Source organism: Theobroma cacao, chromosome 8 (assembly GCF_053813885.1).
Source record: "Theobroma cacao isolate CCN51 chromosome 8, ASM5381388v1, whole genome shotgun sequence".
Taxonomy (NCBI): Eukaryota; Viridiplantae; Streptophyta; class Magnoliopsida; order Malvales; family Malvaceae; genus Theobroma; species Theobroma cacao.
In genome coordinates, this window is record NC_142646.1 from 10452961 (window position 1) to 10469100 (window position 16140).

General features: G+C 34.9%; 1 protein-coding gene across 2 annotated transcripts; it reads left to right on the forward strand.

Annotated features, from left to right (window-relative positions):
• Positions 1 to 2682: 2682 nt before the first annotated feature.
• LOC18592612 (WAT1-related protein At1g43650-like) lies at positions 2683 to 5457 on the forward strand. Of its 2 annotated transcripts, XM_018125587.2 has the most exons (7): positions 2684 to 2952; positions 3044 to 3103; positions 3188 to 3304; positions 3428 to 3677; positions 3791 to 3949; positions 4509 to 4660; positions 4899 to 5457. In XM_018125587.2, exons 1-7 carry the CDS (start codon positions 2750 to 2752, stop codon positions 5038 to 5040), a joined length of 1083 nt encoding a protein of 360 aa, XP_017981076.1. In that variant the 5' UTR covers positions 2684 to 2749; the 3' UTR covers positions 5041 to 5457. The 2 variants fall into 2 exon arrangements, with proteins under 2 accessions (XP_017981077.1, XP_017981076.1); XM_018125588.2 differs by lacking the exon at positions 3044 to 3103 and having other exon boundaries at positions 2683 to 2952.
• The last annotated feature ends 10683 nt before the right edge of the window (positions 5458 to 16140 follow it).

Sequence of the window (16140 nt, forward strand, 5' to 3'; positions counted from 1 at the left end):
AAATACCATGTTTCATGAACTATATGGAAATGTTGAAAGGTTTATGAATGGCATGTGATTACAAGCTGTGCATGGTTATGAAAAACTCTCCCTCTTGGCTTGTCCCCTTCCTCGTATCCACTCACACGTTATTTTTCGTATTTATGTTTTGCAGATTAGTGATTAGTTTACTACTCGAGTCATGGATACAAGTTTTCAATCTTCTTCCTTTGGTAAGTGTCTAGCAGTCACTATGCCTAAAGCAACCATGTTCCGTTGACGAGTCGGTCTTTACTTTATGTTATGTTTATATATTATGAGCATGTTTATGATAATGTAGCCAATGATTGGCAATTACTTCATGAATGTTATGGATAAATGTGTAAAGGTAGCTCGAGAGCCTACATGGACACTTGAGGGTGTTGATAAATGTTTATAAGATATTGTGCATGGGATTATGGCAATCTAATGATGTATGAGATTATTGCTCTTACATTGTTTATATTGAGAAATTCCATAATAATGTAATGTTGCCTATGATTGCATGCATGTGATTACAATGTATGTGCTTGGATTATTGAATGTATGCTTCCACACAAGATTATGAATGTTTAATGAATGAATGCAATGAGGCTTGCTTGAGCCTAATGGTCTATATGGGATTTGGTTCCATGCATTGGTCATATCTCACCACAAAATAAGATGTGACAACAAATCATGACATGGGGCGTGCTTTAGCATTACATTGGTGGCTTGTAATGGAATGGTACCATTCTTGTCTGTAACCAGGAGTTCTGTATTTAAACTGTTGTCAAATTAAAAGAACACATGTCTAATATCTGGAAAAGGACATGAAACCGGCTTCCGCCTTTATGGCATCTTTGCTATAAGGTCACATTCTCATTTTTTATTAAGAGGATATGCACGGAACCATTGGCTTGTCATACTAACCAGAAAAGCTTGTTTCTTGTTAATGATTTTTCCATGGACTAGTAAATATTACAATGGTTCATGCAGTGGTAAGATATACTTAAAACTGAGACTTAAGTGCAAGATCATAAAACTGGGGGGTGTATCTAATGATAAATTGAAATTTGACAAAGCTTATGATGATAAATCAGATTAAGTAACATTTTAGACAAAAAATCAGATTAAGTAATGATTTTATTAATCAAAAGCAAAACGACCGTGGAATATCATGGTGCACGATAATAGATGCAAGATCTTAACCGGTCTGAATTTTTTTAATGACAAGCAGGCAAGCTATCAGACAAGATTAGCTAGTTATGGATTGTCAGGATGTATTTAGCGTTTACCTTTTATAGCGCATCATAACTGAAATTTGGGGTACTCGGTGCTTGGTATGCAGGGCAAGATCAACTCAACGAGGTTAAGTAGTGAAAAACAGAGAAGGTTGTAATGGTTAGCTCACTTTCAAGATTTTCCCACATGCCAAGGAACTCTGAACTAGACTTAAAAGCTGCAACCTTGCTAAGAGTATTGATCAACGTGTTAAATATGTCAGAAACATCATGTGGGAATATCTCTGCATTAACAAATGTCAGTATGCCTTATCCTGAATGAAACTCAAGAAAAACATTCTTGTGGTTGAAATTTCATAGCAATCCAGGCTCGAAAGTGCATGGCCATTACCACAAGTTTAAATTTTCAGTCTGTCCTTTAATTTTCTTCTCTTGTCATGCAAAAAGATCTCTGAGAGCCATTGGAATCGATTCTTTCTCTCGACATTAGAATGGATTCTTGTCGGGTAGCATTCCAAAAGCAATAAAGTATAGCCTAGCCTAGCCTATACCCTATGAGGATTTTAAAGCAAAAGCAATAACATATCTTAATAGATCTTAGTCTGCACTGTCCCTAAATATAACTTCTAATTACCTTGTTTTCCGCACTGAAAGAACAAACGCAACACCTGCTGCCTGGAGACTTTCCATCTCCATTAGACTTCTCTGAGTAATGGAAAGTCGTACTATTGGTCTGATTTTTGCTTTGGTGCATATCCACTCAACCTTCTTAGTGGTTCTTTTGAGTACTAAAAATGATGTGATAGCTTGCCTTGTTGTTTTCCTCTGCGAAACTGCGCATATGGTAAATCTAGATACAGAAATTAGAGAAGGGTCTCATCATAATTAAAATGAAAAGTACTGCTCATTTGAGAATTCCAACATTCATCACTTAAATTCATGGTGCTCCAAATCATGAATGACAAAAATGCTGGTGCTTTTAGCCATATATACCTTTGGATGTCTATCCTTTACCACCAAGCAATGTTTAGAACGGGGGGGCGGGGGGGGGGGGGGGGGGGGGGGGGGGGAGGGGAAAGACATGCTCAAGACATGCACATTAGTCATTAAGCAAGCTTTTTATGTTTTCTGAAAGATTAGATGCTAGTTATTTGAATTGCTAAAGACGTGTGCTGATAGCAGATATCAAGGAAAAGCATATTTCACTCTACTGTTCACTAACCCGTGCTGCTGTCTCCTTTGAGTCATGAAAAGTAGGGCAAAAGTGTTTCTCTAGTGGTCCTCCATGCCACTATGACAAGCCTAAAATGAGTGCTTTCAAAATTTATCAATTGTTGGTTGAAGCTGAGATCTCATTCCAATTTAATGTACAAGAATCGACATTTATACAGCAAAAAAATAAAAAATAGAACAGTGCTTAAGAGGACTAGCGAGTGCTTGGTCTCTCTATATATTGAAGACCTTATCAATTGAAGACTCACAGAAGGGAGGCTAAAAGACATTACAGCATGAAGAGTTTAATTAAATATGCAATGGTTATGGAGAACCATAAGCCTTACATTGCAATGCTCTTTGTACAGTTTATATATGCAGGCATGGCCTTGTTTTCGAAAGCAGCAATTGCCAAAGGAATGAGCCCTTATGTGTTTGTGGTCTATCGGCAAGCCTTTGCAACTGTCGCCTTAGCTCCCTTCGCTTTCTTCCTTGAAAGGTTACTTGAAGTACATAATATTTCTTATTTAGATTAAGCCTCAGTCCTTTCCATTTTTCTCATTTTTAGTTTGGGAAACTTTTAATTGCAGTAAGCAGACCTCTCTATCATACAATTTACTCTGCAAGATCTTCTTGATTTCCTTGTGTGGGTATGAACTGGATCTCATTTGATGCCACAATTCAATATTAATGCATGATTGAATTTTCTGACAGTCCGTATATGCAAAATTCAGGCTTACCTTGAGTTTAAATCTCTACTATGTTGCAATCAACTACACCACTGCAACATTTGCTGCTGCCACCACCAACACAATTCCTGTCCTCACCTTTACCATTGCCGTTTGCTTAAGGTATATTAAGAAAACAAATTGCCAGCAAGCATATCCATAAGACAACATACCATTTCTGAAAATGAAGGAAAAATATTAAAGATCTCTTCCACTGAAGGATTGACTTTGAATATTATAATTCAGGACGGAAAGCATATGCATAAGACAACTGCCAGGAATTGCCAAGGTGTTCGGTTCAGTAACCAGTCTTTCTGGAGCCTTGGTGTTTGCTTTTGTTAAGGGGCCACCTATAAAGTTCATGAACTGGTATCCTGCAACTCAAAAGCAAACTGCAGACTCTCTGGTTAATAGTTACTCCATTGGAGAGTGGATAAAAGGTTCTCTTATCATGCTTGCCGCCAATACAGCTTGGTCTCTGTGGCTTGTTTTGCAGGTTGATCTGAATTAACATACTCTATTTTTTATTCATTATGCCTTTTCTGCCCCATGATTTTTTCCCTCGTCTTCTTTATGTTTTTCCTGACTACTGGTTGTTTTCAATTTTAGGGTCACATAGTCAAGCAATATCCAGCCAAAATACGCCTTACTGCTCTGCAATGCTTCTTTAGCTGCATACAGTCTACTTTTTGGGCCATTGCAGCAGAGAGAAATTCATCAGCCTGGAGGCTTGGCTGGGATGTTCATCTTCTCTCCGTAGCTTATTGTGTATGTTAACCTCACCCATTATCACCACATGATAATATGGTTAATAATTAGTAAATCCATAAAATTAAATAGTCTTTACAAGCAGGTTATGCCAAAAACAGCAATCAAATTTTCCTCTATAACAATCATATGAAGGCTTAATTTGTTGAAATAACTAGAATATCATCAAACCAAGTATTATTTTCCATTTTAGTAGCCCAGAGAAAAAAATCTAACATTTCTTCTCTAAATCACTTTCAAAGGCATGTCCTAGAAAAGAAGTCCTATTAGAATAAAATTGTCGCACTAAATGATGGAAATCCTTTCAATTGTTGAGCCTAAGAAATCAAACTATGGTGATTACAACACTTGCACTACTTTTCACTACATCATGGGTGCTTATCTAAGTAGGAAATATGGACTTCCGGAGACGCAGCATATCTTTTACAAATAGACCAAGGCCTTGTTAATATATATATATATATATATGTGCGTGTGTGTGTATATGTATGTAAATACAGAGCTTCTAGTAGAGATTAATTATTAGCGTCTTTAGCTGACTGTAAAATGATCATGGCAGGGTGTAATTGTCACTGGCATCACATACTGGCTGCAAGTCTGGACTATAGAGAAGAAAGGTCCAGTTTTCACAGCAATTTTTACTCCATTAGCTCTTGTAATAACAGTCATCTTCTCTGCATTCCTGTGGAAGGAAACCCTTCACTGGGGAAGGTGCATATTATTACTCTCCTTTTCTAATTTGTACACACATGCATATATACACACACAACGTCGACATAAAAATATATAAAAAATTTATATTTAACATAAATAAAAATTTCATACATATTACATTAATAATGTAATCATGACCATTCATTAGGTGACATTTTCCAATTATTTGATACAATAGCTTATCAGCATATGAAAATTGACAAAGTTCCACGTATTTTGAAAATCATTGATGCAGTATTGGTGGGGTTGTCCTGCTGGTGGGAGGTCTTTATAGTGTGTTGTGGGGGAAGAAGAGAGAGGATGGGAAAGGGGTAACAAATGAACAAAATCCGGATACTAAAGAAGAAACTGTACTGGAGTGCATTACACATCACTGACTGATGGGACTGAAATATATGGCAAATGGCTTTGGCCCCTTGATGATGATATTTTCCACAATGAAAATCCTCAGGAAGATAACACCGTTCTAGACTCATCAAACATATCTCTTATTTTCTCTTTTTCCTCTTTCCAACTCTAAACCTATAATTGTAAGGTTTTCACAATCTCTTCAATATGTGAAATGCTCATACTTTTCAGCAGAGATGATTGATACTAGTAAGAAAATGTTCAGAGTTTGACTCCACTCAGCATTGATGAGTTCAGGCCATCTTATTATTAATTGTACTATTGTCACCCCAATTGAGGGATAGCAGCTAGAACAACAATGTTGCATCATTAATATGAGTTTGGAGGAGCAAAAACCTAGCTTGTTTGCTTTAAAAAGGATTGGCTCGCTTTATACATTCGAAACATGTGAGCTTCCACTTTCCTTCATATTTGTAACTTGTCCAGCTAGTTTGCTCTTTCCTTAAAAAAGAAATTCTCGTACTGGATTAGAAAGGGTGAGGTGTTGTCACCTCTTTCCTTAAAAAAATGTTTTCTACATTAACACCCCCACCCCCCCCTCCCCCCCCCCCCCCCCCCCCCCCCCGCCCCCCACGTTGGCTTAGTACACCTTTAAACTTTATTTCTTTTTAACTTTTCCTCCCTTCAATCTAAACAATTTCGTAATTATCTTTATCTCTACGTCTTATTCTCCATGTGTTTCTTTTCATGTTCAGATATTTTGTATGGGTTGAGATCTCCTCTATTACTTTTATTAGTTAAAAAAATCCTTAAATTATTTAAAAAAATTTAAATAAAATTTTATTATTGTATTATATTCAATCAAATTCTTATATTTTTATTTTGATTCAAATAAATTTTTATACTTTTATTTTGATTTAAATAAATTTTTATAATTAATGATTAATTTAATCAAAATATCACTTTTCATTCTATATCACTCGACACTGATATGATATTTTGACATATTATAATAAATAATAATGTGATATGATGATGTGATATGATGTTGATGTGGCATGATTACATAATTATGTGGCACTTTTTACTTTTTCATATTTGTGTTACGTTGTCGATTAATAACAGTTAATCATTCATTAATTATAAAAGTTTATTTAATTTAAAATAAAAATATAAAAATTTGATTAAATACAATAAAAAAATGACTTATTTATTTTTTTTATAATTTAAAATTTTTTAAAATATTATATCTTTTTTATTTATTAATTTTAAATACATTGATTATCATCATTCACCTATATAATAGGTATGTAAAATTTACAACAATTATAAAAATTAATTACTAGTTATGGATTCTATGTCAGTAGAAAGTAATGAAAGGGAACTAAAGTCATTTTGGACATCATCTTACCACTCATTTTTCCTTGTCATCGCTTGCCACACGCATCCAAACTCTCTAGAAATACCCACTCCTGCTCTCTCGGCTCTCGGCTCTCTGCACCACTCGTTACATGCTATAGCAGATCCTGCCAATTTCACCAAGTCGTTTGTCGAACATTATTTTAAAGTTAAGCATTCATGATTCATCAATGAATATGACTACGATTTGATCTTATAAATGATACAAAGATGCAAAAGAAAAAGAACAAAGTGACAGCAATCTCCATTTACAGGTGTGGGTTTGAGATGTTAAAGAACATTCGAAGCGTGATATCCGATTACCTGTGAAAAATATTAGAAAAGAAAGATTTGAAAACTATTGTTCTACGCACTGTCTCACGGATGGAGTTGAAATAGTACTGCATGTCTTTTTATATATTATATTAATTTATTAATATTTTATTAATATGACGAGTTTTTAAACTCCACCAACCATATAGAAAATAATAATCCAAAATTCAATCATAAAATCTATTTTTTTCACTTTCTCACTTTTTTGTTGGTATATTTGGGAGGAAATTGAAAAAGGGTTAGAGAACAAACTCGAATCTACCTCAATCAAAGAGATATCAACCGTTAAGTTAAAGCCTTTAGCTTCTTCACAACTGTTGATATCCAAATTCGGAACACCATCCTGCTGCTACCTATAGTAGGCAAAAACTAAACATTCGTTTTTTTTTCTTTTTCTTATTCTTATAAACTTTGGAAATTAATCCCAGTTTTGGTAAAGCCTTGGAACTTGCCTTTAGTCAAGGCTTTAGTAAAGATGTCTGCACCCTAGCTTTTGACATTGCTATCCACCTTGACAAGATTAATTTCAATTTCATGCAACTTTTCTTTTCCTCATAAAGTGGTGATGAAGGTACGTAGCCTGCTTAACTTGTCACAAGAGTTCTTGATTGGTTGTTTTTCTGAAAAAATAAAATTGATTTTTATGTTTAGTGTTAATGATATAGATGAACAGTATCTTCAAGGAGATTCTTTAACCTGAAGTTGTGTGAGTGCTCTAGATATTTAAATGTCCTATTTACAACATAATTAATTGGCAAGATTGTGCTTGAATTACCTTTGTTCTTTGTCTGAGGTACAGTAAGTTAGATTCTTTAACTTAGGTTGCATTGGCATTGAATTACCTCTAGAAAAGGTAGCACTCTGTCTTGAACAAAATATTAAAGAAGGTGATTCAAACTTTTAACTCTCCAAAGGGATGTGAGTCCAGTGGTAAGGAGCTAACCGGAAGGAGGGTCGGATGAACCATCACCTTTGAATGAAGTCCCTGGCCCCAACTTCTCTAGCACATATATCTTATCAATTTTATCAAATAAAATATTATTTTATATATCAACAATAAAATTTTTAAATTTCAAAAATATAATTAAAATATTGTCACATATCAATTTAGTTTACATCAATTTATTAATTTCTTAACCTAATGTGATCTGTGTCTCTCTAATGCTATTTATAAAATTTAAAATTTCACCGCAAGTGCATCAAATTTTAAAAAAATCAACAAAAATTAAAAACAAACCTACGAGTAGAAGAAAATCCAAAATGGGAGAAAAAATTGGGATGGCACATAAGCCCTGTAAATAAAATTGGACTCCCAATTTAGTTGAGATTCTCATGTGCCGGAACTTAAACCCAATCTCGTGTGACCTTAAATTTTGAAAATAGACCTTAAGTAAGCCTTAAAATCCACAAAATAGCAAAAGCAAAAAAAGGGAAGGAGAGAGAGGGCTTGTGAGAATGAAGGGAATGTGGGTATTTATAGGTTGATAGCCTTTGCTTGTTAAATAAGATTAAGTTATAAGATAGGGATAATGATAAAAGATTTAATTTGAAGAGATTATTTAAATTAAATCCAAATCCTAATCTTAATCTAATATAATCTAAATCTAAATGTATATAATCAAATCCAAAAGTTCAAATTAGATTACAATACGTGGGCTAGGCTTGTTGTCTAGCTAATCTAGGTTGCCTAGCTTGCTTGGGCTGCTTGGCTTGCTTAGGCTGCTTAGCCTACCTATACTAGTCTGAACTCTTAAGCCGTGATATCATCCCCCACTCAATCCAGCAATGAAGGCATTGTTGAGAGATGTACTGTTATGTAGTGGTTCACCTCTTGTACATCTGTGCCTTAAATGACCTCGTTTTGTGCACTTTTGGCTTTCGCACACTTCTTTGGAATGCACTGTCTACTTGGGCATTTGTTGTGGACCAATCTTTTTTTGCCTCGGCTTGTTGGTCTCATGAATGCTTGGCTAGTCTAGACAATTCTATGCCTATGTCTTGAGCTTCTTAGCCTTTGTTTGTGGTAGTCTCGTCGCCACTAATCTTGGTCTTTTTCAAACCATACAAATTTTCACTGTTGTTTGTTGCTCCCTTAGGTGCAACATGACACTGCCCAATCTCAATGTGCTTTTAGGCCCCCCTGGCCGTGGATGATGGCATTCCTTGTCACTGCATTAGTCTTTCTCTTTTTCCTTGTGCAATACTAGGCTCTCTAGGTGTGATCGCTCATTGAGTCTCTCTGCACACTGGTTGCCACTTTCATTGCTTGGACCCTCTTCGTCCATCATGATGGCTACAAGCTTTTTATGCATGGGGTAGTCCTTTGTCAAGTGTGGTTCCTCGCACAAGAAACATTTGAGAGGTTTCCTTTCTTTACCCTTTCATTTAGAGATTGCCTTGGTTTGATGGCGTGGCGATTTTTCGTCAACCTCTTCCTCTAACTATCATTGCTTTTTTTCTTAGGCTTGGAAAAGAAAGGCCATTTGTTAGGTTTGTGCAAATCCACCAATGATTCTACCACAATCATAGCCTTTGTGACATTCTGCACACTTTTCCTTTGAAGTTCCAACTTGGCTTATGGTTTAAGCCCATCCATAAAGGAAAAGAATGCTTCCCTTTCACTAAGATCGTTAATTTGTAAAAAAAATTCAAAGAATTGATTAACGTATTCTCTTACCTCACCTTTTTGAGTAAGCTTCCTGAATTTGCCATGTGCCTTATTATTTGTGTACTCAGGGTAGAATTACTTTCAAGACTCCTTCTAGAACTCCAAATACATGGCTGTAGAATTAATCCATAAAACATCCTCCGTGATGCCCATGATGCCCATGGCCTTAAAGAATTACTCCAAGCTCTATAAGAAATTGCCCACTTCTTTGGCTTCTCTCTTGCCTTGGAATTCCTTCAGCATGGGCACTTTCAAACAAGTCCCTCATTGAGCAGCTGGCGCACCACCTCCTATGGTTGCCTCTAGTGCGACGATCTTGTCCCTTAACCCCCATACCTCCTGCCATAACAACTTAACCAACTCTTCTAATGTTGCATCTCAATAGTTCAACTTCTCCATCGATTTATTAAGGGTTGATTAGAACTCTCCATGAAGTTCGTTGTCTCTGGACTTAAATCCTCCACGTTGGCCTCGAATTCCTTGAGTTTGTCCTTAGTTTCTCCACGACTAACTCTATTCTAGCTACTCGACCTTCAAGAGTGGACATCATGTCACTCAACTTATTGCACCTTTGAAGGAGGATTGGTGCAAGTTGATTTCTCGTTGATGTAATCTCTTTTCCTTGACCTCTAGTGCTTAAATATAAATGGATAAACAGAGTTCGGCTAATTGGTTACAAGCAACTCTAACTGATTACAACTTCTTTGCCTTGCACTGTCTGGCTACTGTGTACTTTGTGTTAATCGATTACAGGAGACTCTAATTGATTAAGAAATCTTTATCTTTAAGCTTTTCTCTTTCAGCAAACTTCTGTTAACTGGTTAACTCTCCCCTTAACTAATTAGAGCTTCACCTCCTTTAGCCTTACCCGATTAATAGCAGCTCTAATCAATCAAAAATTCTTCGAATTTGCATTTCTTCATTTTGGTTCCTTTTAACGGTCAACTTCATTTTAAATTTGAATTTGACGCTTGGAGATTCTTCAAGTCTTGTGCTCTAACTGATTAACCTTATGCCTTAACCGATTAACAAATCTCTATTTTCCTTTATCTAGCACCTTCTTAATCGATTAAGCCTAGTGCTAATTGATTAAGATTTTTCTGTTTTGCTTTAACTTGCAGCCCAACCATTCCTTAACTGATTAAGGCCTTTTCATAATCAGTTATGAAAGCTCTATCTTCACTAACTCTTTCCATCTTTCCCACTTTAATTGATTAGCCTATCTATTATATGATCGTACTTTTAATCATTCATTTCATTAAGGGAATTGATTTTATCCTGCACACTTAAATAGTGAAGTTAAACATTAATGAATGAGGAATGTTTTGTTATCACCAAAAACATATGGAGTCAACATTCTCCCCCTTTTTTGATGATGACGAAGCACTCATAGATTCAAAGTACAATGTTTATAACAAAGAATTTATGTATAGATTTGGGGATTGCTCCTCCTGAATATGTGCTCCCAGTAAATATGTGCCTTAATAAAATTATCCAATATAAAGCCATGGAAAATGAAGGGATTCAACCATAAAAACATGTATATATATAACCAACACAATTCCATGATAAAGATATAAACTTCACTTCAACCATTATTCGTAGTACAACATAAAACATTGTTTCATAAAACACACCAAAATAAAGTCAACAAAGACATAGCTTAAAGATTGAGTTTGTTTTCCCTACTAGCTTACTTCTTACTCCTAGTTTCCTACTTTCTTACTTTTCTCCCCCTTTTTGTCTTCAAGCAAAAGAGGGGCCTAAAGCTAAAACTCATCTAATCAAAGTCGAAAAAGGACTCATTTAAGAAGGATTCATTAGTCCTTAGGTGAACATTAAAAGGTTCAATGTGAATGGAATAAAGGGATTTAGGTTCAAAAGATGAGGAAAATCCATAGGAGATAACTTTAGGTGATGCAAATCTGAGAATTGGTTTGGTAGTGGACTTAGTTATTCTGGGAGATTTTCTTCTTTTGAAACTTTGGTTTTGGTGGCCATTGATTTTTTGCTCTTTTTAGTAGTTTTCTTTGTGATAGGAATAGTTTCAACCGTTTTACCCTTGTCTTGATTTGCTTCCTCTGCAACTAGTTTTTTCCCTTGTTGAGCTTATTGAACTTCTTATTCCATCTGTGCTTTTTGTTTTGCCTAGTTAGCTTTAGCTTCCTTGAGAATGTCTTTGATAAATTTAGAAATTGGGATGCTTCATATTCTTTAAGGGGATTTTCATCACCTTGTCCAATAGTTGAGTATTCTTTTTCTTCACGTTGAGTTTCCTTCTCCACTTCTCTTTCTTGTTCAATTTCCTTTTCAACTTCTTTATCTTCCTTTTCTTTTCCAATTTCTTGGCCTTGTTCTATTTGAAGGGGTATTGTAGTATCTTGCTCTTTTTCATTGTCTGTTTGCTCTTTCTTAATTTCTTCTTCATGTTTAGATGTGTGTGTATCACATTGCTCAGTAGTAGTTCTTTCACTAGGCATACTTGCAATGGTGGCTGGAGCTTCAGATGTAGGGGATTTGGTTTCCTTGGCTTGATGTAGAAGGGTTTCAAGCTACTGAAGTTTCTCCTTAATCTTTGTTATCTTCACAGCTTGTTCAGTTAACTTTCCATCAATCCTTATAAAGAGATTAAAAATCATTTCAGCTTGGAAGGGAAGTTGGATAACTTTGATGTAAGGAATGGAAGGACTTTCAATAGTGGGGAGTAGTGGTGTACCTTTTGTGGTTTTAATGCATTCATTCCTTTCTAGTTTGTAACCCATTTTCAAAACACTCCCTAGGAAGATTCCCTTATCTTTATTTTTAGTTAAGTCAGCTTGGAACTTTATGCTCTACATCCCCTTCTTTTTCACAAGAGCTGAAATGATGTTACCATATGGCAAGTTGGCCTTATCTCCTAGTAGAGTTGTCCTGATTCTCTCAACCATGTATCTTCCTACATTCAATGGAATGTCATTAAACAAAGCTTCCATCAACCACAAGTCCTGGGCACTAACATAGTTGATGCTAGGACTCTTGCCATGAAGTGTGGTTGTAATAAAATAATGCAAGATTCTAAGTTGAGCACTCTTGATGTAATTAGCATAACTTCTAAAGGGAAATTTTTCTTTTCTTCCAGTCACAATTTCCTAAATATGATTGGGATCATACTTTTTAGGCATTTTGACTTCCCCTGCTATTGTCGAATTTGCACATGCAAGTATACGTATCAAACAAGTAATATAGATAGTAAGTCCAGATTATTGTTCCCACAAGGATTTGTTTCTAACTTTCACTAAGTATTAAAATTATAGAACAAATTAATTTTATTTAAGCTAATCAAATATTGAAAAACTAATGAAAGAAAAAATTCAAAATTAATACTAAATAAACTAATAAACTAAATAAGTTAAGGAAAACAATATATTAAAGACCTAGGATTATGGGTTTATTCAACAATGCAGCTGATACCAACTTTTCTTGTTATTTATCTTTTCTGGGTGGTTTTACTAACCTAGAATACAAAGCTATGGACAAGTCTCTGTCGCAATACTTGTACAAGTACCTAACTTAATTAGTTCACTACATGTCTATAGGAATCAATTAAATTAAGTTCACTAAGCAAGTGTCCTAATGTGGCTATGTGTGGCAATTGGCATATGTCTACACAAATCGCGAATCAGATCACCTAAATGAAGTGAACATACAGTAATCAAATCTTTGTCCAACCTAAAAAATCTCTGTCACGTTTCAATTAGATTCACAAATCAATTAACTGTTGATCAAGCAATTAAAGGCATTAAGAATATATTTAACTAAGTAAAACAATACCCATTCATGATCAATAGCAGAAAACAAGTATTCAGATTACATGTTAAAATCCACCACAATCCTAGATAAGCAAATTAATTCATAATATCAAAATAAAACATTATCCACAGAACTTTGGCCATGAATTCAAAACAAGAAAATAAGATAACACAAAATGAGAGAAATAAATTAATGTTGAAGCTTGATTGATCGCCAATCTCTCTCGATTACTCTTGAATTCTTGATTTATTCGAAGCTCCAATTCTGTAGAAAGCTGTTGTCATCCTCCCCTTTGACTGCTTTCCAAAAAGTCTCTTAAATATGTGCAAGGTGCCCTACTTTCCAATTTTCCATCAAAAGTATATTTTTTAGAAGTCAAGGTGGTGCCGCAACCATGATTTTCTAGAGCCATGGCGCCGTGCTCTCTGGAGTTTGTATGATGTCCCCATGATGCTCAATGCCACAACCATAGTTCTTTGGCACTGTTGCAATCTCACTTTCAGCGCTGCGGCCATGAGTTACTCAAGGGCACAACCTTAATTCCATGTTGTTTTAAGTGCAGAACTATATTTGTCTATCAAATTCAAACATGATTTTCACCTTGATCTGATCCAAAATAGGCAAATTGGTAAACATGAAAGTTGTAGCCCATTCTCTTATCTTTCCAATGAATGAAAAATCAAATTAATTGGATTTCTATAGCTTACGTTATCTTCAAATTAGTGCAACATGTATGAGTGACACCTTCACCACACTTATACTATCATAACTTTTTTTCACCTTGCTCATCATATTCTGCAAAAACCATGAGAAAAATCGACAATAACTTTTCCTAAAGTAAATTAAGACAAATTAAAGTGAAGTTAAACTAACAACAACTAATTTAACTTTTCAATATGTAATCTAACTTACACTAGAAAAACAACTTTAAAGGTTAAAATTTGATTTTGATCTTAAGGCTCTAGCCACTAAAGTCCCCAAAATGTGTTACAAATAAGTCTATATAGGAGAGTTACCACACTCCCAAGCTTAAGATCTTGCTAGTCCTCAAAACAAAGAACTAGATGCAATAACTTAAACATGAAAACATCAAAGCATTCTACTAGAGTTCAATTGCACCATTTCATTCATTACCTTTAATATCATCGAAAGTTACTTCACATTCATAACTTTAATCCATATACAAATATTATTCAAGTTCATGTCTCCATTCAAATGCAAGCTTATCATTAAGTGAAATTCCATGTGTGTGTGCAATCTTTTCATTTAAAACATTGTCAAATTCGAATAAGTTTATATTTATGCAAAATTCACATTGGCACTTAAATTCCATAAGCTTGATTTCATCTCTCTCTCCACTAATGTGGACTAACACTAAATCAAGGATCAATAAGACTTGAATTATCTTGTATTTTATGGCTAAGGTTAAGGTGTAATATGGGATAATGTATAACTAAATCACCCTATGCACATAGTCAATCTAGAACCTATTCAGAGCTTTAATTCCCTTCACCTAATCTATCCCTTTTTGTCTACATTTTTCTTTTGTTCAACATTTCATTCTTCTTTTCTTTCTTTTTCTTTTTGTTTTTCTCAATTTCACACCCCTACACTTATTTCTTTTATTGGATAGTGAGATGAATACAACTACATTTTTAAACTTTTCATCATTTTTCATCTTTACTACCTTTGTCACCATTTAGCTCATAACTTCCTAAATTGACTTATGCACTTAGGAATGAGGGGTGCAAGAAATTGGAACTATCAATACGAGGTTCTAGGCTAAAAATTAAGTGTTAGAGAAAGAAACAATGCCATTAGGCTCAAAAGGGAAAACTAAGGATAATTTAAATAAAGGAAGGCTACAAAAGGCTCAATCGGTCCAAAAATGGCCTAAATCATTTCCTTAATTAAGTATAGCCTAGGATTTCACCTCGAGAGGGAATTAAACATATTCTAAAACTTAATACATAATTAAAAAATTATTTGCATTCACATAAACCTTTTCTAAATATATACAATAAATCTAAATAAAAGACATAGTGCTCAAAATGTAGAAATTTCATCCTAACAATAAAGCTTAGCATGAGAATTTACATAGTACTCAAACAGTATTCACATTTTTCGAAGAATCAAGATAGGAATATAACTAAGTTCTCATCAGTGGATAGGTAAATTAAATGAAATGGGCACAATTACTTCTAGTAAAAATGGAAATGCATATACATTAATTAAAATGAAAACTTCCTACATGACACTACTAGGCAACTAAAAAGCCCCCCCAAACTTAATTTCAACATTATCCTCAATGTAAACAAAAAGTAAAGGAACGAAGTACTCCCATGATCGAAATGCCTTTAGTCATTTTCCATTCTGCCCCCTCATCATAAAGCACACCAAAAACCCCAGCTAAATCAATGTCACTCATAAAGTATTTGCCATAGTTATCATTCTCAATGTTAGGTAAGTTACAAAATTGATTGATAATTGCACTATTAAAACGAACCTGACTTCCCTGTACAAATACTTGACCATGAACGTGTTCAGCGACATTGGCATAAAATTCTGGAACCACGTGTAAGACTGTGGCTTCAGGTTGTTCACAAAATTGCACCCACTGCCGCTCAATGAGGACCTTATGAATCAAACTATAGAGCTCAGGATGGGGATCATTGCCACATTCTGGAATAGGAACTTTATGTACCAATGAATGCATATGTCTCTCAGCAACCTCGACAGACACAAATTTACTATGATCGAAATGAGTCTCGCTACCATTTTCGCGAGTTATTTTCTTAGACGCCATTCTACTCCTACTAATATAAAATATGACCTCCTGGCATGAAGAAGTGATGAATGGCAACGATTTAAAGTGGGCGTGAAGTGGCTTGTGGGGGTTAAAAAGATCTCAAGTGTAAAAAGAGAGAAGAGCCCTAAAATG

Bases quoted from the DNA above. Each gene is read 5' to 3' on its own strand.
- LOC18592612 (XM_018125587.2), top strand. From the start codon at position 2,750: ATGAAGAGTTTAATTAAATATGCAATGGTTATGGAGAACCATAAGCCT. The intron at 2,953-3,043 runs GTTACTTGAAGT...TTTTAATTGCAG, and splicing joins TTCGCTTTCTTCCTTGAAAG to TAAGCAGACCTCTCTATCAT. The intron at 3,950-4,508 runs GTATGTTAACCT...TGATCATGGCAG, and splicing joins TTCTCTCCGTAGCTTATTGT to GGTGTAATTGTCACTGGCAT.